Source organism: Borostomias antarcticus (assembly GCF_949987555.1).
Source record: "Borostomias antarcticus genome assembly, chromosome: 3".
NCBI classification, from domain to species: domain Eukaryota; kingdom Metazoa; phylum Chordata; class Actinopteri; order Stomiiformes; family Stomiidae; genus Borostomias; species Borostomias antarcticus.
In genome coordinates this window covers 17817395-17842447 of record NC_140236.1, presented here as the reverse complement: position 1 = coordinate 17842447, position 25053 = coordinate 17817395, and the positions used below count along the sequence as shown (strand labels likewise).

The 25053-nt window shown below is 44.3% G+C and overlaps 1 protein-coding gene and 1 long non-coding RNA gene across 2 annotated transcripts; both read left to right on the top strand.

Moving 5' to 3' along the window:
- The first annotated feature begins 651 nt into the window (after window positions 1-651).
- fkbp1ab (FKBP prolyl isomerase 1Ab) lies at window positions 652-19537 on the top strand. Its single transcript, XM_084461822.1, has 5 exons — window positions 652-769; window positions 914-961; window positions 11893-12005; window positions 16657-16817; window positions 17113-19537. Exons 1-4 carry the CDS (start codon window positions 733-735, stop codon window positions 16783-16785), a joined length of 327 nt encoding a protein of 108 aa, XP_084317948.1. The 5' UTR covers window positions 652-732; the 3' UTR covers window positions 16786-16817; window positions 17113-19537.
- Window positions 19538-21640: 2103 nt separating this feature from the next.
- On the top strand, window positions 21641-22434 carry LOC311307512. The gene is made up of 4 exons (XR_014630370.1): window positions 21641-21756; window positions 21857-21946; window positions 22119-22193; window positions 22342-22434. It is a non-coding gene; the product is annotated as an uncharacterized lncRNA (long non-coding RNA).
- Window positions 22435-25053: the final 2619 nt, after the last annotated feature.

Genomic DNA, 25053 nt, shown 5'->3' with positions numbered 1-25053 from the left:
GTTTTGTTTGCTAGTAGGTGGTATTCATTCTGTTCACAACAACGCGATGGGCAGCCAGGCGAAATAGCTCCAGGGGTCCTGGTCCCAGGCGAGTTGAACAGCTGTCCACCCAGAGACGGGATCTCTCGTTGCGGCATGAAGTTTGTGGCTAACCTGCCGAGCTCGAAACAGAATTAATACCACCTACTAGCAAACAAAACATGTTCAGTCACAATTCTACTGTTAAAACTAAGATGCCTGGATAAAAAAAATGTTTTCCAACGGATATATTTGACGAAAGCAGATTAATAAGCAAGCCGCTTTTCATCGCTAACTCAGAGCGGGGAGAGAACATGAACGCAGTCTGTTCGTGGACTACAAGAACGCGTCATTGATAGCCTACCTTTGACTGCGCATGTCAAAGGTATCAGTGACGCGTTTTTTTTCAAAGATGGTGCGGTTCAATACGGCTTCACTTTACAGAGCAGTCAGTTAATTGAGTGACCCTATCCAGTTCTATTAATACATCCATGCCCTATCCAGTTCTATTAATACATCCATGCTTTCCATCCATATCATAAATTATCTCATGGTGGCTTGTTACCATGGACACCATGGACATAGCCAGCCCCGCCCCCACAGCCCTACGTACGGGTCACATGACCGCCGCTCCGCAGCGTGCGGCAGAGGGAAGGCAGAGCGGCAGACTGACTGCGGGAGAATCTCCGGCGAGGGCAGAGAACTACCGACAAAATGGGAGTCGAAGTCGAGACGATTACCCCGGGCGATGGTGAAACGATTTAACGTTTATATTCTGTGCACAGTTCATGAACGGCCCGTTGTTTGTTCCTTAAAATCTCTATACAGAAAATACTTTCCTCGGATATGTCCCTCATGCCGTTATCCTGTTTTTCTATGCGCCTTTTTTCCACAGGAAGGACGTTCCCTAAAAAAGGGCAGACCTGCGTGGTGCATTATGTGGGTGAGTTTGGGCAGCCAGACATTGTGCATACATGTGTGAAGGCTAGTACCATTTAAAGCCCATAACCTCGCTTATCTTTATCTGCATTCAGACTGTAAGCCGCACAGACAAGTGCATTAGCCTATATAGTGGGTGCGTTTCTGCCCCATCCCTGACGGGGGGCTGGGAGCCTTGATAGCTTCATTTCTACTACATTTTCATTTTTAAGAATTTCCTTGGGCTACAAAGTATGGTGGATGCGATGCGTAAAATAAAAGCTTTTTTTGAAACCGCCAGATTGTAGCTAGAACTTGCATAATAAAACTATATAGAACTATATAGAATAAACCTCGCATGCCTGTCTGTGCATCACTGTTGCCAGCGGTCTTTGGAGACCAGTTCCAGTCGGCCTAATAGAACAGTCTGTCTGAAGAAAGCAAGGCAGACAGCCGCGGTTCATTCCGAGGCCGGGAGACAGACAACTCAGACACAACAGCAGGGATTTATAAAGCCCGTCTGATTCGCTGCTTTTGTTGGACTTCAGGATTGGTTGGCTTTCTTTACGCCACCCCGGTTTGGACAGGACGGATTATCGCCGTCTGGGCGACGTAGTAGCCATACATCTTCATGAGATTTCTTGTTTGGATTGAACTGTAGCACGAGACATGCCGTTCAGGCAAGCCTAGCCCAACTCGAGCTCATGTTATCATTCTCCTACTTGTTAGAAATAATTTAATTGTCAGCCCTCTTCCTATGTGTAACACTAACCATCTCGGTGTGGATTATGTAATTTTGAAGTAATACTCTGATCCGAGCGTAGGCGAGGTGTTCTGAAGGCAGACCAAAGAGCAGGCGGCACCTTTCTTTCTACTTCACAATGACAGGATGTCCGTGTAGCCGAGCTAGTCTTTCATATTCTTGTCTGAACTGTGGTTCTGTCTGGCCGGCATATATCAGGCTGGTGATTCAGAGGAGACTATGATCTAACCCCGCAGAGCAGACAACATTTACAGACCGTTTCACAGCCTGGATAGAACCCTCATCTCTGGTTAGCCCTTAGAGAGAACCCTCATCTCTGGTTAGCCCCTAGATAGAACCCTCATCTCTGGTTAGCCCCTAGAGAGAACCCTCATCTCTGGTTAGCCCCTAGATAGAACCCTCATCTCTGGTTAGCCCTTAGATAGAACCCTCATCTCTGGTTAGTCCCTGGATAGAACCCTCATTTCTGGTTAGCCCCTAGAGAGAACCCTCATCTCTTGTTAGCCCTTAGATAGAACCCTCATCTCTGGTTAGCCCTTAGATAGAACCCTCATCTCTGGTTAGCCCTTAGATAGAACCCTCATCTCTGGTTAGCCCTTAGATAGAACCCTCATCTCTGGTTAGCCCCTAGATAGAACCCTCATCTCTGGTTAGCCCTTAGATAGAACCCTAATCTCTGGTTAGCCCCTAGAGAGAACCCTCATCTCTGGTTAGCCCCTAGATAGAACCCTCATCTCTGGTTAGCCCTTAGATAGAACCCTCATCTCTGGTTAGCCCTTAGATAGAACCCTCATCTCTGGTTAGCCCTTAGATAGAACCCTCATCTCTGCAGCGTGTTACCTGGTTAGCCACATCATACAGACAGACACACTGCGCACAGACAGAACCCGGCCACTGAAATGGGCCACCTCCACAGAATGGGATTGTCTAACCCCCCCATGCCTGACAGCGGAGTGCGCCCAGAGATCTCCCCTCCCCTGTATCTGTATCGGGCCTGATTACCGTATGGAAGCGGGGATGCAGTGTTGGGGGCTATAAGACGCCCCCCCCTCCTCCCTCAGACAGCTGCTGGGGCTATTTCTGACATCCTTGGAATCCCTTCAGTTCCGTTGCCTTCACAGTAGGGAAGATGGCTGCCGCAGCATGTTTTATAAGGCACGTGTTTGCAGAGGTGGGACAAAGTCATTGATTTGCAAGTCCCAAGTAAGTCTCAAGTCGTTGTCCTCAAGTCCCAAGTCAAGTGCCAAGTCAAGACAGGCAATTCCAGAGTCAAGTCAACACTGGGAATTCAAGTCAATTAAGTCCCAAGTCCTAAACTTTCAAGTCCTTTCGAGTCCATTTAAAGAGATGATCCAGGTTATAATTATAGCTGCTAAGCACATGTAGTCATGTCTACTGTTTACGATAATGAGCCAGCCTCGGTTTCGAAAAGCTGGATCCTTCTCGACAATTCGCCTGCCGCTTCTAAATAGCATACTTTTTATTTGGGTTTGGGTAGGGCTGCCCCCTGAAAGTTGACGAGTTGAATCGTCAGTCCGAGACCCTTAAGTCGAGTTGAGATTCTTGAAGTTGAGCAGTTTTTTTTTTTTTTCTCCACTGTCAAGATGCGTTGATGGGCTAAGACCACTCACCTGCCTTGTGATTTATATAGGACAGGCAAATCATTCATTTTAGACCCAGGCTATTACTGTAGCTGTCTGTTGTGCAGTAAAGGAGACTTAAGACTAGCGGAAGAAGGCAGGAATCCTCCCCTCCGCTGTGCGCCAGCAATCACGCACATTTCCCAAACGGAATATCACAACACAAAACTGCTTTCCTACATCAATCTTTTTGTATTAACTGAGATATCCGCTGGAAAAAATATTTTTCCCATAGACGGATTGAGCTCTAACGACAGCCCAAACAGTTCATTGTTGACTGTAGCCCTTCTCAGTCCTGTTATCGCATTACGCTCGCTCATGCCAGACAATAGTCCTTTCCCGCTCCATTCACTTCGCCGTCAAAATAAATCGGTGTCGGCCTATTTAGGAGAGGCGCTCATATTTACACGTGTCAGATAAACATGAAACTTCACTTACCTAAGCAAAAGGGTCTATTTAAACAAATGCTGGGTTTTGAAGCCTCGGCGCTAAGTTTCAAAGCTTCAAAGCACCGCCAGCACCACAGAAGAAGACTAGCCTACCTCGGAAAAATAATTTCACTCGGACAGAATGCGTCTAAATAAGTTATTTAATGGTAGCGCCGAGGCTTCAAAACCCAGCATTTGTTTAAATAGACCCTTTTGCTTAGGTAAGTGAAGTTTCATGTTTATCTGACACGTGTAAATATGAGCGCCTCTCCTAAATAGGCAGACACCGATTTATTTTGACGGCGAAGTGAATGGAGCAGAAAAGGTACAGAAGAGCATTAGGGCCAACAGCTGAGTTTTTTTGTGTTTTTTTAAGCTTCTGACTTTAATCTCAGAAATTCCGACTTTAAACTCAGAAGCTTAAAAAAAGAATAAACTCAGTTGTTGTCCCTAATGCTCTTCCGTAGGAAAGGACTGTTGTCTCTCATGAGCGAGCGTAATGCGACAACAGGACTGAGAAGGGCTATGTTGACTGGCTGCTGCTCAATGCATGAGCCTATTCACGCACGCTTTCAAATGCGCAGTTGAGGAGACTATCGTCAAATAGCCCAACCTTAATGTAGGCTATGGGAAACTGCATAAAAACATGGGGGCATCTGAAGTAGTTGGACAATGTGGGCTAGATGATTCATGTTTAGCAAGAAAAACAGGCGTCTTTATTGTGCTGCCTGCGAGTTTGAGTTAGTTTGACAGCTGTCCCGACCATAGACATTATAAAGAACTAGACTGGCCACGCCCCCTTTAGACTCGTCCGACGAGACCGCCATGTTATGCAGGGCATCATTTGGAACATGTTACTGTTGGGCTTCAGAGCTGCTCGTCGTTTTGTTCGGTAAGTGACTAGTGATCACCCGTATCACCCAGTATCTGCCTAAATACAGTTAGACTAGCCTTTTCAGGTTTTATGAATACTCAGGCGTTTGCGGGAAGAGAGTGGTAGCCTAATATGGGTATTGTAATGGTAATTATTTACTTATCTCACAATTAAATTGCATAGCTAACTGGTTAGGATAACAGACTAGTCTAGCTGCCCTAAGATAACATTACAAGGATAACGTAATTTATTCCACTCACATCGACTATTAACACAGTTTTATATAATGTAGTATCTTGTTTTATGCGGGTATATAGAGATAATCCCTCATATAGCTAATTGTCAAACTTGTATTTTGCGGCTTAACGGAATTTGTTCATATTTAGGTAAAATGTCCAGTTGGACTCAAGGATTAACTGATTACATTGTGGGGGTCAAAGGTCGGGGTCACTGACATCACAAAAGGTATTTTTGGCCTGCTGAACATGATATCTCAAGAACGGCTTGACAGAATTTGTACATATTTGGCCAAAATGTCCAGTTGGAATAATTTGGATTAGATTTTGGTATTCAAATGTCAAAGGCCAAGGTCAAACAAAAGGCACTTTTGAACGCTAACACTAGCTAGCTAACGCTAACAATAAAGCTAGCGCTAGCTAGCTAAGCTAATGCTAATTCTAACACATTAGCGTTAGCGTTAGCATTAGTGTTAGCATTAACATTTGCAAGCGTTAGTTAGCATTAGCGTTAGCTATTCTAGCTGTAATGCTAGCTAGCATTAGTGTTAGCTAGCGTTACAGCTAGAATACCAGCAAGCTAGCGTACACAAGCACCATCCACATCAACACAGTGGCCCTCTCTCAAGTCCAACTGAATGTTAACTGCAACTTGCATTGTTGGGCGGAGGCATTTAGCCGCTACGTGTTTTTTCTAGTTGATACTGATGCTAGTGAGAATCAGGGTTCCCATGGTCATCAAGACGTTATGGAAAAATCATGGAAAAGTTGTAATTTATATTGGTAAAAATGAGTGGGAACCCTGGAAAATACACCAGATACAGAGTAGACCTTAACAGTATACTGGCGGGGGAGGGAGGGGGGCTGCATCTATAATCTCTTGGCAAGTCACAATAAAAAACATTTTTTGTCACAATATAAATATACAAGCATTCAAGCTAATCCCAGTGATAGGAAATTCCACTTATGCACAATTACAGGGACTTTCTCCCAGATGATCTAACATCTACCATTTAAAATATACACAGTGAATCTGTGGGATCATTGACGTCACATAGTGGGATGCCCTGCACAAGATGGCTGCCACGTCGGACGTGAGTCCATTGGAATTCTACAGCACAATGGCCAGTCTAGTTCTTTATAATGTCTTTATATGGTCCCGACTCCCGCGGTCTCCCAGTGTTGCCAACTCTTCAGTAAGGGAAGTAGCTATTGGCTGTCCCAGAAGTCGCTAGAAGTAGCTAGATGGGGGTGGGGGGGGGGGAATACAAACGAACTATTGACATATTTACAAACTTTTTGTTGTTGTTGTTGTTGCTGCTGTATAACATTTTTTTACAGTGCAACCCTAGTAGCCTACATCAGCCATGTGATGATAATGGCATGGACAAAAACAATCAAACTATTTACTTATTTACAAACTTGTTTTTTTTTGTTGCTGTATAACATTAGCTTTTTTCTTTTAAACAATGTATGTCTGTAAATCTAAAGAATAACAGAAAAATAATATAGCCTACAGGGCTTAATTAAAACTTAACCTAACGTCACCAGTATCTAGGTAAACTAGTCGTTTCTGACAATACGATTGGTTGTTGCGGGAGGGATCCCAGCGCGCGTGGTGTGTGTGTGGGCGATCGAGGGAGAGAGGACGTGATTGGTTGTTGCGGGAGGGATCCCAGCGCGTGTGGTGTGTGTGTGGGCGATCGAGGGAGAGAGGACGTGAAGGCAGCAAAAAAGTTTTCTCTCGTCGTGAGTGCATGGAGGTATAATATAACTGGAGACGGCATTGAAAATGGCTGCCTATTCATTTCAATGAAAGTTGCTCACCGGAGCATGAAGCCATTTGACGTAGTGGCCAAAGCCCGGTATTGCAAGTCACGTCACGGCATGCGGCCCAAGACCCTTATTTCCCATGGTTTGTGGATGATGATAGATAGGGCTAGAAAAGGAAAACAAAATTTTTCTCGGTATCATTCAGCATCAGAGACCAATCTAATCAATATAAACTTTTAATTCAATGGGGTTTTGTTTGTTTTTGAAGCCACCAATACCTGTAACGAGCCCATTTGAAACATGTGCTGTGCACGAGCCTCGGGGACGCTGGTCGCGCGTTCGTGAGTCCTGCGAGCTCGGGAAAGCACGTCACCATAGGAAGACCCGCCCTACTCTGCCTCTGATTGGATAGGAAGTCATGTAATGACGTCGGCTAACATGCTATGCTTTTAGCAATGAAGCTGCTATGATGATGCTAATCATAGATATGAACGTATGTCTATGATGCAAATGATCATGACATGTGGTTACTTTAGGACATCGTTGGAAAGGATCTAGAGGGTAAGTGGGTCAATGTTGAATAACTTAGCTAACATTATCTAATGTTACATTTCTTTATATTAACATCAACTATATTGATAGGCTAGCTATGCTAACGGTAGCTAATGCTAACGGCTTAGGGTTAACGTTAGTTAATGCTAACGTTACGTTCGGAGGTCTCATGTATTTCAATTTTAACATAATGTTGAACATGATCAATGTGACATTGTTCATACATTGATTACAGTCTGTAATCTTGTCTGGCATTATTTAGCTATAATGGGCTGATGCTACTATATAGCATTTGCCACATTATACATCAAATTAATCAAGCATAGTTAGTGTTATTACCTGAAGGCATTATTACCATTGCAAGTAAGCATGCCATGTATATGCCATGCCTGGAAATCAAATTAATAGTGTAATTCTTCCCCATCATAGCTCATTGTACACTGATATAATCATTCTCCTTGCCTTTGCTAATACTCATCTCTTTTATCAAACTTTGTGCTAGGAAAGAAATCTGGCTGTGATTCGTCGCTAGTGCTCATCCAGGCTGTTGTCATCTCCCGCCTGGACTCCTGCAACTCCCTACTTGCTGCCATCCTGCAGCGTTGGCCATCAGACTCCTGGAGAAAGCTGCTGCTGACCTGGTGTTCAACGGCCCCATGCTCTTCCACAAAACTTCCCTACTCCGTTCTCTGCACTGGCTCCCTGCGCTGTCCCATCCAGTTTAGGACTGTGGTGCAAGCCTACAGGGCAAATGAACAGCTCCCTCCGACCTCCAGGCTGTGGTCAAGCTCTGCTGCCTTGAGGTGATTGGTTCCCCAGTTGCTCCAAGCCCCCCTACGGCAGATTGGCGTGGCCATGGCTTTTTTCTGTCCTGGCCTCACAGTGGTGGGAACTGTCCTCTGATGTCAGTACAGCAGAGTCGCTGCCCATCTTTCGCCGCATGCTGAAAATTCACCTGTTCAAGATGTGCCCTGGACCCTTCCTTTTAACACCTATTTTATTTGTTCTTGTACTTTGTCTTTAGCAACAGGTTAAGCTCTTAGACGCTTGTTTAGAAAGGAGATGCACTTATGAGTTCTAGCGAGCAGTGGTACTGTAGTGAAGCTGCAGTGTCACTAATGAAAGACTAATGGGGTGCACCTGAACTGGGCCGCTGACAGAGGCTCTGATCACCCTCGGCTGGACTTGATTGCTGAGGGGTGGACTAAGAAAGCAGAGCCAGTCGGCAGTCTGGGGAGCGGAGCTTCATTTCCGTCAGGGCAACTAGTCTGACGAAGCAATTGTTAACTTGCACTCACGGGAGAGGATAACATGCCTGTCTAGCCCAGCTTAAACTATGCGCCCATGTACCAGTGTGCCGACTCAGGGTGATATCTAGTGTGTTTGCAATTGAGTGTGCCTGCCTATACAGGGTGATCCAGTGTGGACTTGATTGATGTTGCACATGGGCGATTGGAACTAAACTAACCTTGCGTTGCATTTGTCTTTCTCTCTCTGGGTCTATCGTGTCCACTCTGCTGGCGCTGATGGATGGGTTGGACAGTCAAGGGGAGCCAGTGGTCCAGTTCCTGTTCATGCTTGGTTGTTGCCTACTCACCTTCCCATCTCCTGCATCACCTGCCACCTGTCTCCACTCTGCCCAGCTGCACCTCATCCCTCATTACTCTTAGCATTAATACCAGTCAATTTCCCTTGGTTCTCTGTAAGATCATCCAGTCATCTACCAAGTCTGCTCAGCTCTTCTGTCTGCCATATTTTAAGTTGTTTATTGAAATTGAGTTAAAGTAGTTTGTGTGGGTCAAGCATCCTCCAGTTTGTATGACTCAAGATCTGTTTACTGCCATGTATATGGTTCACACATACTAGAAATTTGACTAGGGTTAAGGCATACACTGGTGACATGTTTTCAATTGTTTTGTGATCACTGTCTTTGTGATATTTTCTGATGACCAAGCCTTTGATCTAAGCAGAGCCTTAGCACATTATGGAGGAACCATGTCCCTTTCTTTTACCGATCCCTGAGAGCAAGACCTGTGAATGTACTGAACAGTGTGGTGGCCACATTTGTTGGGAATTTGGGTGGAAATAGTGTTGAACATCATTGCATAGTTTGACTGCCATTTCATACCAACATTAAGAGAAAGTGGAGAAGTAGGCTATACCTAGAAAATACTATAGGTGTGCAATTTGTTTGTACAGTCTGGTAGTTAAATGGTTAAAAATGGGCAAGCAATAACATTGGAGGGAAATGTATACTGACACTGATGATTGTTTCAGAAATGGCCTGAGACAAAATAATGAAATGTTATACATCAGTATTGTGAAACACTGAACATATTTTAATGACTGACAAGGAGAGAGGAAACAGTACAAGTTAATCAATATTAACTAGGCTCACTATGAACCGTGTGTATTATTGGCTCTGTTCTGACATCAGTGCAGTTCATTCCACCACTGTGAGGCCAGGACAGAAAAGAGCCATGGCCGTTACAATCTGCCGTAGGGGGGCTTGGAGCAACTGGGGAACCAATCACCTCAAGGCAGCAGAGCTTGACCACAGCCTGGAGGTCGGAGGGAGCTGTTCATTTGCCCTGTAGGCTTGCACCACAGTCCTAAACTGGATGGGACAGCGCAGGGAGCCAGTGCAGAGAACGGAGTAGGGAAGTTTTGTGGAAGAGCATGGGGCCGTTGAACACCAGGTCAGCAGCAGCTTTCTCCAGGAGTCTGATGGCCAACGCTGCAGGATGGCAGCAAGTAGGGAGTTGCAGGAGTCCAGGCGGGAGATGACAACAGCCTGGATGAGCACTAGCGACGAATCACAGCCAGATTTCTTTCCTAGCACAAAGTTTGATAAAAGAGATGAGTATTAGCAAAGGCAAGGAGAATGATTATATCAGTGTACAATGAGCTATGATGGGGAAGAATTACACTATTAATTTGATTTCCAGGCATGGCATATACATGGCATGCTTATTTGCAATGGTAATAATGCCTTCAGGTAATAACACTAACTATGCTTGATTAATTTGATGTATAATGTGGCAAATGCTATAGTAGCATCAGCCCCCTATAGCTAAATAATGCCAGACAAGATTACAGACTGTAATCAATGTATGAACAATGTCACATTGATCATGCTCAACATTATGTTAAAATTGAAATACATGAGACCTCCGAACGTAACGTTAGCATTAACTAACATTAACCCTAAGCCGTTAGCATTAGCTACCGTTAGCATAGCTAGCCTATCAATATAGTTGATGTTAATATAAAGAAATGTAACATTAGATAATGTTAGCTAAGTTATTCAACATTGACCCACTTACCCTCTAGATCTTTTCCAAAGATGTCCTAAAGTAACCACATGTCATGATCATTTGCATCACAGACATACGTTCATATCTATGATTAGCATCATCATAGCAGCTTCATTGCTAAAAGCATAGCATGTTAGCCGACGTCATTACATGACTTCCTATCCAATCAGAGGCAGAGTAGGGCGGGTCTTCCTATGGTGACGTGCTTTCCCGAGCTCGCAGGACTCACGAACGCGCGACCAGCGTCCCCGAGGCTCGTGCACAGCACATGTTTCAAATGGGCTCGTTACAGGTATTGGTGGCTTTAAAAACAAACAAAACCCCATTGAATTAAAAGTTTATATTGATTAGATTGGTCTCTGATGCTGAATGATACCGAGAAAAATTTTGTTTTCCTTTTCTAGCCCTATCTATCATCATCCACAAACCATGGGAAATAAGGGTCTTGGGCCGCATGCCGTCACGTGACTTGCAATACCGGGCTTGGCCTGAAAGCCCATGGTGGCTTCAATGCGCCAAGCTGATCATGGGGGCTTGCGTGAGTGAGCTGAGCTCGCTTCCTTGTCAACACAATAATTCCCCAAATTACCAGAAAAAGTAGCTAGATTTGTCGCTAGTCGCTTTTCATGAAATAAGTCGCCAGGGGGGTCTGGAAAGTCGCTAAATCTAGCAACAATGTCGCTAAGTTGGCATCACTGCTTCCCTCAGCCTAACTTTAGAAATATGGAGAAAAAAAGGAGGAACGAATCGTCGAATTTGATTTGAATAGGCGAATAAGATTCGACTCACAAAATTAAAGTCCAAGTCGAGTTACAAGTCTTTTGACATGTTATCAAGTCAAGTCTAAAGTCATCAAATTCATGTGACTCAAGTCCACACCTCTGCGTGTTTGTATGTACACATTATAGTACACTGCATTTAGACCTGCACTCTACAAGCTGTCTGTGTTACATTATGTAGGCTACAGTCTTCTGCCTTCAGCATGTGTGTCTGTCTGCTATAGAGCTCAGCTTCATGTCTGTTTGGGGGAAGCCCCTTCACACCCAGACGATATCGTGTACCGTTTCCTTGAGTAGCAGACACATAGCACAGACGTTCCTGCTACGGAACGTCTGCCCCAGAGTAATACCAGCCCAGCCAGGCCATGGCCTCCTTCCTCCCTGTCTTGGGATAGTCCATGCCTGGTGAAACTGATCAGCTGTTATCGTGTTACATAGTTGTTACTTAATATGGTCATATCAGAACAGTGATCTCTCAGAGTACAGAAGGAAAAAAGGAAGCATTTGGAGAGTGTTCACACTTGATTCTCCTCTCCTCCTCTGTCCTCTCCTTCCCTCTCCTCTCTCCTCTCCTCTCCTCTGTCCTCTCCTCAGGCTCCCTGACAGATGGGCGGAAGTTTGACTCATCTCGTGACCGGGGCAAGCCCTTCCGTTTCAAGATCGGCAAACAGGAAGTGATCCGTGGCTGGGAGGAAGGAGTGGTGCAGGTGGGTGTGTCTCCCTGCTGGCTGTCCTCTGAAGGGTGCACCGTCTGTCTGCCGCTCTTCCTGCACTGATTCAAAAGCATATGATTGATGCATCACTTCATGTTTATACCTACCATATCCCTTTCAATCTATGTAGGTCTACCAGACTTAACTGGGTTGCATTCCCTAGACATGACCGCCTTGACCAGGCTTGCCACAGCTGACATGGCTCTGCCTGGGAGAGTACTGATAACTAACACACGTGACCGTACACAAGCCAGCTATGCCACCGAAAAGATCTTATAATACGTCGTAAATAAGGTCCAGGTTGTCAAAAACGAGCATTGTCCTTTAAGTTAGACGCGAGCCTCTGAGCACAGTTTGCCATGTTTGTTTTGACTGACACATTTTGTAGCCCTCTGCTTACATTACAAGCTAACTAATATTATATATATATTATCTCAGATTAAAAGAACAAAACGGTGAGATGCATTCAATCACCATTTTATTTCAGCTGGTTATTTATTTGAGAATACAGCGATGTCCTCTGCAAATGTAGCTAACGTTAGATCCATTTTCCCCTCATAACATCTTGCGGTAAGAAAAACTTCCACCTGCCTCACGGCCACATCATAATAAGCTTGCTAGCCACCTCAAATAGTTAACCAAATGTTACATAGCTCGCTCGATAATGAGGATTGATAAGCAGTGTGGTCGTAAACTTTCACAGGTTCATTGCTGAGTATTCGTAAATGTTCCAAACTGTGTAGTAAGTTAGTGCACATAATACAAACCTTCATTCATTACCAAAGGCACTGTCGGTAATGCAGGGCAGGCACGTCATGTCTTGACTCTTTGCTGTGGATATGGGAGGCACGAGTGCTGCAGTTCACTTGCATTAGAGCTCCCTCTACTGGATAATTGTAGAAATATCCTTTATTTTATTTTTTTTACAGCGTTTATGTGGAAAATACAGGCGGAAATAATGTTTTTTAAATAGGGACATATCGGCTGCATAACGGCCGATACCGATGTCGTTAAAAAGGTCTAAAAACAGCCGATATATCGGTCGGGTTCTAGTTGTTAGGCCCGATGCGATAGCGTAACCCACTGCCTCAAGTGGTCAATTGCTTTTCTACAACGGTACATATTCACAAAAACTCACAATAGGAACATTCAATCATTTATTTACCGATCATTCTTATCATTTTAGTATTTACAAAATCTTCCTCAATAGGCTATAGTTCTGAATTAAATGGTTGCCAGGCAACATAAGTTATCTCGCCTATTTGGGATGGCCTTGTTCACATAAGGCATAATTTGTGTGGTTCACGTTTATTTGAATAATTCCAGCTATGGTGCAGTTATTAAAACAGTTCTCCAGAGCACTCGTTTTTGCTGGTAAGGGTGTGGAAGTGTTGGAGTCGGACTGATGATTGCGTTTTTGTAATAGGATATGAAAAAGGAGAGGTTTTACCATGGCTGCTAGCCAATCAGAATCAAGTATCCAAACTCTCCGTTGTAGAAATCCGCAATTCACATTGTGTATATCTGCAACTGAATTGTAGATATCTGTAATGACGTACCCCATACACATGAATGGCAAAAGAAGTTTGAATCTACTAGGCGGAATGACGTTGCAGATATCTATAATTAGAGTTTTGACTAGTCACAACTGAGTTATAGATATCTCTAACTGTCGTTTTGACTAGTCAGAATGACGTTATAGATATCTTGAATAAAAATTCTGATTAGTCAAAATGTGATTATGACTAGTCAAAAAAAGGTTGTTGATATCTGTAATGTTAATTCCGGATAGTCAGGTCTAGTTAATAAATGTTAAAACGGCTTGCCATACCCGGCTAGTGAAACGATATCTCAAAGGCCACTATCATATCATAATAAATACATCCAGCCAAGTTGTCAGATGCAAGAGACGTGTGATCATTAGTTGACTATCTACTGTGTCTAACTAGCTAACTGGTTACATTTTACGATGCTATATTCATTTACTTGTGCCGGGTGCAGACTAGAGGATTTTAAACCCGATTATAGCTCCGATTCATCCCTCCCGACAATCAGGTGGGCGTTCCCGAATCAAGGCTGGTCGGAACCGATTATCTGCCCAAGTAATCCTGTAGTGTGAGGTGTTTACCCACCTAATATTAAAGGAGTAGTAAAGGGAAAATGCATGTTTAGCCCTGTTTTAAGGTTACTAATGATCATATACAATGGTTCAGATCACAACGTTGACAAAACTAGCACTTTTGATTGTTACACCGTGTCGTAACTACACACGACGCGAGCGAGCGTCAGCTACAAAATGCGTTCCATTGCTTTGTTTTCTATTGTTATGTCCTAACTGGACGCGAGCGACGCAGCGCAAAGTGGCGCAACGTTTTAACTGCCCTTTTGATGCTCGCCCTGTTCCTATTTTCCTCCTGTCGCTCGCGTTGACACAGGCGTTCGTTCTTTAACTGTCTTCAGTTGGGAATATAGACAAATGACGTAACAGAACAGGAAATTGTTGCTCGCGTCGCAAGCAGTTAGGACACGGTTTTAGCCGGTCGGCTAGCTAACGTAACGTTATGCAAACTCGGCTGCTCATAAACGGCTGCTCATATGCACTGTGAGCTGTTATGCTTGATTTAACTTTCTAAATGGTTTTGGGTTAGTGAGTGACATTAAGATACTGATAATTAGAGATGACAAATGTCAATATTCTCTCGCATCAGATATATTTTAATCCGCCACTGTTTTAAAAAATCCCAATCCCTGTACACCCAGAGCGAGAGCTGTGTCCGGGTCCTCGTCAGTAAGTCGTCTTCCTTTCCGGTGGGGGTTGGCCTCCGCCAGGGCTGCGCTTTGTCACCAATCCTGTTTGTGATTTTCATGGACAGGATATCGAGGCGTAGCCGTGGGGAGGTGGGTTTGCAGTTCGGTGAGCTGGGGATCACGTCGCTGCTATTTGCAGATGATGTGGTCCTGATGGCATCAACTGCCTGCAACCTCCAGCACTCTGGATAGGTTCACAACTGAGTGTGAAGCGGCAGCGATGAGAATCAGCACTTCTAAATCTGAGGCCATGGTTCTCAGCAGGAAACCGGTGGCCTGTCCGCTCCGAGTAAGAAATGAGTCCTTACCCCAAGTGAAGGAGTTCAAGTATCTGGGGGTCTTGTTCACGAGTGAGGGAACCATGGAGAGGGAGTTTGGCCGGAGAATCGGAGCAGCTGGTGCGGTTCTGCAGTCGCTTTACCGCACTGTTGTGACGAAAAGAGAGCTGAGCCAAAAGGCAAAGCTCTCGATCTACCGGTCTATCTTCATCCCCACCCTCACCTATGGTCATGAAGGATGGGTCATGACCGAAAGAACGAGATCACGGATACAAGCGGCCGAAATGAGTTTTCTCCGGAGGGTGGCTGGGGTCTCCCTGAGAGATCGGGTGAGAAGTTCAGTCATCCGGGAGAGACGAAAGGAGCCAGTTGAGGTGGTTCGGGCATCTAGTGAGGATGCCTCCTGGGCGCCTCCCTAGGGAGGTGTTCCAGGCGTGTCCAGCTGGGAGGAGGCCGCGGGGTAGACCCAGGACTAGGTGGCGGGACTACATCTCCGCACTAGCCTGTGAGCGGCTAAAGATTCCCCAGGCAGAGCTGGTTGATGCTGCTAGGGAAAGGGATGTCTGGGGCCCCCTGCTGGAGCTGCTGCCTCCGCGACCCGACCCCGGATAAGCGGATGAAGATGGAGATGGATGTTTTAAAAAATGTTGCGTCGTTTTGGACACCACTACATCATGTTTGATAGAAGTGCTGCCGGGCGCTCCTCTCTCTCTGGCTCCTCCTCTCTCTCTGGCTCATCCTCCTCCTCCTGTGTATACTATACTAAACTATACTATACTATACTATACACAGACACTCCACTATAGGCCTACACAGATACTCTACTATACTATACACAGACACTCCTCTATACACAGATACTCTACTATACTATACACAGATACCCCACTATACACAGATACTCTACTATACTATACACAGACACTCCACTATGCACAGATACTCTACTATACTATACTATACACAGACACTCCACTATACACAGATACTCTACTATACTATACACAGACACTCCACCATACACAGATACTCTACTATACTATACACAGATACCCCACTATACACAGATACTCTACTATACTATACACAGACACTCCACTATACACAGATACTCTACTATACTATACACAGATACCCCACTATACACAGATACTCTACTATACTATACACAGACACTCCACTATACAGATACTCTACTATACTATACACAGATACTCTACTCTACTATACTACTGTATACACAGACACTCCACTATACACAGATACTCTACTATTCTATACACAGATACCCCACTATACACAAATACTATACTATACACAGATACTCCACTATACACAAATACTCTACTATACTATACACAGATACTTCACTATACACAGATACTATACTATACTATACACAGATACTCCACTATACACATGTTAAACGTTAACATCATGCAAGTGATCTTATCTGTCATGTCCAACCCTTTCATGAAGAGGCGTTGTGGCACACGGCTGTTTCACCTAAAATTGATCTATCTGTTTTCTGTGCCCGACTGTGTCCCTGACCGCTGCAGATGAGTGTTGGCCAGAGGGCCAAGCTGACCTGCAGCCCTGACTTTGCCTACGGTAGCAAGGGCCATCCAGGCATCATCCCGCCCAACGCCACCCTGGTCTTCGACGTGGAGCTGCTGAGCCTGGAGTGAGACCTCGCCTCTGCTCTGCCGGTTTGGGACATGTAAGCAGCAATTTTGAGTGCAGTGGTCAAGCTCTGTATACAATTAACGTGATGCATTTGGGGCCAAACATACTTTTTCCCCTTGACATACATGGGGAAAGAAACAAACATTTTTCACTCAAAGTAAGAAATGAGTTTTTAAAACATGACTCTTTTCAATTTATTATTAATTAATAAGTTTTAAATTATTGGGTCCATTTTTTTGCAGTGGAAAAGCCAGTTGAAGAAGGCGGCTAGTGGGTTGAAGCGTTCACTTCCTGACTCCTGCATCCTTCGTGTCCTTGTGTGTCTGCAGGTGGTGTCCTACCTGAGGGGGACGTGGAGAGGAGAGTCTGCACTGGCTTCCATACGAGGCTCCAGTCTGGAGTTATACCACTAGAACTGGCACTACTATCGCCATACATGTGTTTTTTTGTGTCAGTGACTCAGTTCTATATTTTCACATTCATCCTCTACCTACTGTATGGGCCATAACCTTACAAACCTCCTCATTCTTAATCTTGAATTGTATGAATTGTGCTTTACTTTACTTTGACTTTGCTTTGTTTTGTGAGATGATCAGTGTGCATGGTGACTATAATGAGTAATACGAAATACCAATAACTTACTGGCGTCACCATTCGTTTGGGAGGAACACAACCAAGAGAATTATGAAAAGCACATTATTCCTTTCTCAACCTCTCTCTCTCGGCTGAAACAGAACAAATACATTTGTGAACTTTAGGGCTTTGATGTTAAAATGTTATCACTGTAGAGAGATACCAAGTCATGGATGCCTTAAATGGTAAAAACAGGAACTTTTTTTGATAGGTAAATTTGCCCAGACCCTTGGTAGAATAGACTGGCTACTGACGTGTTTTTTCTTTTGTGGTGATGGTTGGTGTTTACCTGTCTCTAGTGAGCGGCCTCCCCAGGGGCTCGGTGCTGTAGTGGATGGTAGTTGTGTCCCATGTCTGTGCCTCTCTATCCTGACCAGCTCACCCGGCCTGCATGCCCACCTCCTCCACCCCTGGGCGCTACATGTCAAAGCTTTGCATTGGAAGAACGTGTACTGCCTCCTGTTTTTATTCCCTTCCCTCAGTTAGTTTTTAACCCCATTTAAAGCCATAGACATGTTTATTACTGCAGAGATGGGTATTATACGCACATGAATTAGAACCATAGTGAACGGCTACTTTTCATAGAAGTGAAATGCCTCAAACTGAGAACAAAGAGGGTTTAGGAACCGATGAAATTGTGACCTCTCCCTTCACCTTATTTTGTGTAAAAACTTGCCGTTGTATATTTTTCAGATGCCAACTTTCTAACTGAAAATAGCCAATAATACTGTACCTGTGCTGTATTGGTGAGTTCTCTTCCTGTCTGTAGAAGCACGCTGCCTAATGATCCCTCAGTGATGTGCTAGTTTTCTGTCACACGGCCTTCCTGGTTTTGTATCACAACAGAAGAAGTCATTGACTTTTAAATGGAGTTAAATCTACAGCTGAGACCGTGTTCTAGAGCCCTGCTGCCTGGTGCTGGCCTTAGCTGCCGTTGGCGTGTCACGGCTGTCCTAGCGCCCTCCGACCTCTGCTAGTGTGCTGAGTCACTGTATGTACTGTACGCAGGCTAAACCAATGATGAAATATTTAAAATGTGCCGTTGCAATAAAGTGCTCTCAACCTGCTCTGGGAAGCAGCTCTGCATCTCCTTGTTCCTGTTAGACTTCTCATGTTCCTCTATTCTTGCCCACTAGCGTTGCCGAGGGCCAGGAAACACATCCCTGCATACATATTAGCCCAGGTATTGGAATATGAATGGCAAATATGTGTTGGAGCGAGTTCAGTCTCTGTGTACTCTATTACCCGTAGAAAAGGCCAGCGGTGACTAAAGACTGATAAGGACTACAGTAGCCTACAGGTCTATAGATAAATAGATCCCCACACTTAGAGTCAACTTGTCAGGACTGCTTATTTAAAGCAATACATAGCGTTTTCTCCGGTTTTCTCTGAACTGTGCCCCCACTGTCGCAACGTTATCAGATTTTCTTTTCTGGCTTCCTCCGTGATGTTTCGCTTCGGTTTTCTCACCTCCGCCATGATATCATTGAGCTAAAAAACGCATGATATCCATAGACGCCGGAATAGTTAGCTACTACTGTATTGTTTAAATGAGTAGTCAAGGAAAATTTTAGTTAGTTTAGCCCTGTTTTAAGGTTACTTATGATCATATACAATGGTTCAGATCAAAACATTGACAAAGCTAGCATTTTCGAGAAAGTTGATAATTGCTCTACCACCGTTTTGGTCATACAATGGATGTGGATGGGCATCTTGAAAAATCATTCAAAAACATTTTAAACTCTCGATTTCAAAGACAAGAAGCTCACCCAGGGGGTAATTGGTGTCCGTTGGTGTTCTGACATCAAATTCGCCGCAAAGTATGAATCCTGTAGGGTTTTATTGATAATTTTATGAAATCCATTGACTTCCCTACTAACACAGTGGGTTGCAGCAACGTTGCACATAAGTTGTACTTAGGTAAGTTGCAACGTTACCATCAGGCGATGTTGTGACAACGTCCATCTAAGGTCGAAAATAACTTTACCCTCCTAAGTCTAATTAGACTTTTCTGCAACGTTGCAGAAACATTTGCAATATGGGTCCCTGCAACGTCATTAAATAAACGTTGCAGTGACGTTGGATTAAAGTCCTATTAGGCTAGCATTAGGATTGCTATCGGGCTATCCCGTGACGTCACTGCTTGCTGGTTCACAGTTGAAGTAGGCAGGATTCTTTGCCAAACTGCTCCTGTCTTTTTTATTTTTTTTTTAATTTTCGCTTATATCCTTCATATTGTACTGTATGTTGAGGTTAATAACGCATCTTAGAAATGTTATTGATTGTATATTTCCCTGTTTGTTATAAATTGAATGCTTTTTCATTAATTAAAAAAAATTCTAACTTTTCGGTGTCGACCAAGATATAATTTTTCAAAAGACGTGTCGAGAAAACCCATTCATTCTCTCGGCATTATGGAACGCTTCCACTAGGGGGCGATGAGATTACTTTCCCTCCCTATAGATGTGTTCGCCGCCTACGTCACAGCAGAGCGAGCACGCAGCCTCTCGGTAAAAAGGAACGAGCGAACGAGGAACGAACTCGCTAGCTACTCGTTTCATGTAGCTAATTATGCCTCAAAGCTGCTGTGCTGTGAACTGTACAAACAGAAAAGAACAAGATGATGGCCTCAGATTCTTCAGCATCCCCTCGAGATGTGCCCTTTTCAGAGGAACCGTCGAAAGCTGTGGTTTAAAGCCATAAAGAGAACAGATTGGGGACCAACAACACCACAGTGTGGTGCGCACTTCATCTCTGGTAAGTTATACCAGTTACCTCGGGGTTTTTTTCCTCATCAAATTACATTGATTTGACTGTTGGTTTAGCTATTTATTTGTTTACTTACCGGTAATAATTTAAGTAAACAGAAGTAACTCATAACCTGCACGCTAAACTAAGTTCAGGAATTGGAAGCCTAATGATAGCTAGCTAACGTTAGCTAATGCTAGCTAGCACGTTACCACGCTACCACGCAATCTAAAATGGCCGCTGGACTGAGGGAAATGTGAATATGTGTTTGTTCGACTGCTGAATTTGAGACTCACATTGGGAGCTCGCTCGTGTCAGGCTTTCTAAGGCCATCACGAATCTTAGGCTAATTTTACATAGGCAAAGGTGAAGGCGAAGCCAAGATAATGCTTTATATATTTTCCATTTGTCTGGAAAGTGGGAGACTGAGAACGATGCCACCCACGAGGTAAGCGGGTTACCATGGACAATAACGTTAGCTCGAAACAAAGATGGAGGCAGCTTTGTTTGCCACATTAGTAGTATCGGTGTGTATTGTTGGAGTTTGAGTCAAAAACAGGCGTTCCTGTTAAAACTGCGAGTAGTAACGCGTGATTCACAGGCCTTATACATTTATTCTGTGCACTGCAGTGGCTAATGCCTAAACTAGCTTCATGTTTCCCACACGATTGATTGATGATTGACCGCCATTGACCGCATCTGTCCTGGGCCGGCAGAGAATCAAAAAAAAAGAATAGAATAGTGGCGTGTCACTAATTACTTATCGGCTGTAATGACTTGTTGAATTGTTGTTTTAGTCGCTTCTTCCCCTCTGCCTACTTTCCCATAGGGTCCTTGTGTGTTTATAAACTTAATATTTTTTTGTTTATTGGGCAGACTATTGCAGTGTGGAGTTTCTGGGGGAGGACACTGTCGGTTGTCCCAGTATCCTGGCTCTCCAAAAAGGATGGGGTAAGAACATGTTTGTGTGTTTGGTGTGCTACTTTTCAATTGTACAGGGAAGCGGCTACTAATGGTTTCACTCACAGTTGCAGATGTGTTCCTGGCCAATGAATGAGTCAGCCAACGGATAAAGAGCTGTGTGGAACCTAACCCTGGCTGGGCGCTCCACAGAGTCCGGGTTTTCCCAAAGTCCACAACTGGTACTGTTTGCATTTTAAGCTATTAAAAAATACTGATGGGGGTGGGGGGAAGATCATGACTCATTATTCTGAGGAAAAAAGGATGGCTGAAATGTATTGATTATGGTACTTTATACACACAGATCATTACGAAGGTGCCAGGCTCATGGCAAAAGTCTTTGCGCAGCAGTCGTCAATGGACGAGTGCCAAGACGTTCGAAAGAGACGGCGCAACACGCGCTATCACTCCAGTGACGAAGGTAATATACGAAAGTGCATTCAACAGTCCCAAAAGAGTAGTACTTTTGAAATCGAGTAATCTGAGCTAATTTACTGATATTCCACTACATATTCCAAGCCCCGGGCAGCCATTGGTCCCCACTATGCAGGCCAAAGACCAGGTGCCAGGTGCCGGAGTTGAAAGGCCTCTGCCAGCGGTCCAGTACAATCCACGTGTGCTGTACAATCCAGGTATGCATGTTTGTGTTGAAATGAAATGTCTATGCCTACTGCACACTGATAGTTGGACTATTTTTTATTTATTTTGAATACCATTTTACTCATCTTGCAGATTTTCCAAGCTTGTCCCATGTGGGCGAGCGGGGCCCAGGCCCCATGTATAGCACCCCAGCCAGATCATACAGCACCCCAGCCAGACCAGGTAAGAGTGGCATGTACTGCTGTGGTGTCTACCTGTCTTGTCTTTATTTAGTTTCCCTCCAAATGCCAGAAGCCAAAGCCAACACCATAAAGTTTCCTGCTAATCCCTTTAGGTTTTCAGTTAGCTCTGTGATTGGCTTTTTTAGATTGAATACCATTTACTCATCTTGCAGATTTTCCGAGCTCATCCCCTGTGAGCGAAAACCATGCGAGCCCAGGCTTCATGTATAGCACCCCAGCCAGACCAAGTAAGAGTGGCATGTACTGCTGTGGTGTTGTGATGTCTACCTGTTAATGTCTTAATTTATTTTCCTTCAAATGCCAGAAGCCAAAGCATGCTGCCAACACCATACAGTTTCCTGCTAATCCCTTTCCTTTATCCCTTTTGTTTTTCAGTTAGGTCTGTGATGCCGTCGCCCAATAAAACGGCTCCAGCACCATTGACTCCATGTACCCCTCTACCTAATCGATGCTGCTCTGCAGATGCTGGTATGGGACTACTTCATGTTGCATGCAGGGATATATTTTGAGTTTCATTTAGTTTTATGTCAATGTACTTATAGCCACATCTGTGTTTATCTAGATTTCCAGAGGTCTGTACATCAGCAGTTCTCAGAGATGCGGGAGCAACTCCGTGAGCTTGCACGGACTGTGAGGGAACTGGCCCAGAGCACGCGGCCTGTGGAGTCTGGAGCCCAGGGAGAAGTGCTGGATGTACTGAACCCTGCCCAAACGGACGAGGAGCTGCAGGTCTGTGAGGCCAGGTTGAAGGACCGGGAACATCAGAGGAAGATGGTGAGTGTCTGCAGGGCGGAACTTTGTCTTATTTTTGCAGTGCAGGTAAGGGTACAGTAAATGACTGTCTTTGTTTTGCAGACACAATACCTAGGTGCCATTGGTGGCAGAGACTTGGCGGACACAGTCCGGCGGGTGCTGTCAGCTGTAGCCACACATGCGGTGTGGAGCGCCTACAGTGTGCACGGGAAGAAGGGGAAGAAGCCACTGAAGAGTATGACACTCTTCAATGTTCCAACACGTAAGAAATGGTTCATATTTTGAATATTTTTTAATACATCGTCTTTGTTCCATGACCGATGTGAATTGAAACCATTACCTTTCTTGATAACTTAAAGGTGCAGTGATGGTCTCCATGCCAAAGGCTATGATGGCGTAGGTGGCCGCCCAGCTGCAGGAGACATTGAAACATGCCCCTGCTAAATGCAGAAGGGTAAGTGATGTCTTTTTTTTTGGTTTCTCCTACCCAATGACACTGCATGGTTCCAAAGATTGTGTACCACTTTTTTGTGCATGTATGTGCGTTGTGTATTTACGGCCATTTCATTGTGTCTTTAGGTATCTGCAGAAGTCCGCCTGAGCACAGCCCATCCAAGAACAGTCCATCTGAGCACTCCCCAGCATTCTGATGAGGAAGACTTCCCTTCCTAGCTGCCCCCCAGCCCATCTGACGCCCACCCGCAGCCCATCTGAGCACAGCCCCCCCCCCCCCCCAGCCTATCTGAGCACAGCCTGCCTTTTTTTTTTTTAAATAACTTTTTTTGTAAATAACCTTTTGTATTTTTTTTTTTAAATCCTTTTTGTTTTTAAACTTGTTTATCATGTTGCAGGCCAGACATTGTGTACTTTTTTAATAAAATAAATTGTTCTTGACTGAATGGTGTTGTCATAACTTTTGTACCATAATTTTGCTTGCTGCATTGACTATGACATTAATAGGCTCTTTGCACAAGCTCCACTACTTCCTGACACTCTACAGGCGTATTTCTTTCCTGTCCTATACTAGTGGATGGAAGTGATTGATCAGGTGTGCTGCACACCGGATTCATCGCTATTGCTATCCAATAGTATAGGACGGTAAAGAAATATGCCTGTAGAGTTTCAGGAAGTAGTGGAGCTTGTGCAAGGAGCTGATTTGTTTTGTAATGCAAATTATAAATGTAGCCAACGGAAGTGTAGACCACGTTGCAGTAGTAATATATAAACGTGTATACAACGTTGCAGCAATATACATCGAAATCATCGCTGAAATCACAACGTTGTGTACACATTGCAGGCACGTTGCAGACACGTTGGACCTGCACGTTGCAGCAACTTGTGTGCAGATACCGCGTTTGCGTTGCATGCACGTTTAACTTGACGTTGAGTGGACCATACAAAAGTCTAAATTGCACGTTTCTGCAACATTGCTGCAACCTGATTGTGTTAGTAGGGTTGTATTGAAGCGACCGTTGTAGATGTGTAGATCAATCCGCTTCAGGATTCAGGAAGCGGAACTACTTACGGTAGCTATTGTTATTGTTTATGTTGCTAGGCTGCCTAGTTTGTGGAAGTTCACACACTATGTGCTGCGACTAAATAGTTATACCCTACTAACACAATCAGGTTGCAGCAATGTTGCAGAAACGTGCAATTTAGACACAAGTTGCTGCAACGTGCAGGTCCAACGTGTCTGCAACGTGCCTGCAATGTGTACACAACGTTGTGATTTCCGTGATGATTTCGATGTATATTGCTGCAACGTTGTATACACGTTTATATATTACTACTGCAACGTGGTCTACACTTCCGTTGGCTACATATATAATTTGCATTACAAAACAAATCAGCTCCTTGCACAAGCTCCACTACTTCCTGAAACTCTACAGGCATATTTCTTTACCGTCCTATACTATTGGATAGCAATAGTGATGAATCCGGTGTGCAGCACACCTGATCAATCACTTCCATCCACTAGTATAGGCCAGGAAAGAAATACGCCTGTAGAGTGTCAGGAAGTAGTGGAGCTTGTGCAAAGAGCCTATTAATGTCATAGTCAATGCAGCAAGCAAAATTATGGTACAAAAGTTATGACACAACACCATTCAGTCAAGAACAATTTATTTTATTAAAAAAGTACACAATGTCTGGCCTGCAACATGATAAACAAGTTTAAAAACAAAAAGGATTTAAAAAAAAAATACAAAAAGTTATTTACAAAAAAAAGTTATTTACAAAAAAATGGCAGGCTGTGCTCAGATAGGCTGGGGGGGGGGGGGGGGGGGGCTGTGCTCAGATGGGCTGCGGGTGGGCGTCAGATGGGCTGGGGGGCAG

Bases quoted from the DNA above. Each gene is read 5' to 3' on its own strand.
- fkbp1ab (XM_084461822.1), top strand. From the start codon at position 733: ATGGGAGTCGAAGTCGAGACGATTACCCCGGGCGATG. The intron at 770-913 runs GTGAAACGATTT...TTTTTTCCACAG, and splicing joins GACGATTACCCCGGGCGATG to GAAGGACGTTCCCTAAAAAA. The intron at 962-11,892 runs GTGAGTTTGGGC...TCCTCTCCTCAG, and splicing joins CTGCGTGGTGCATTATGTGG to GCTCCCTGACAGATGGGCGG.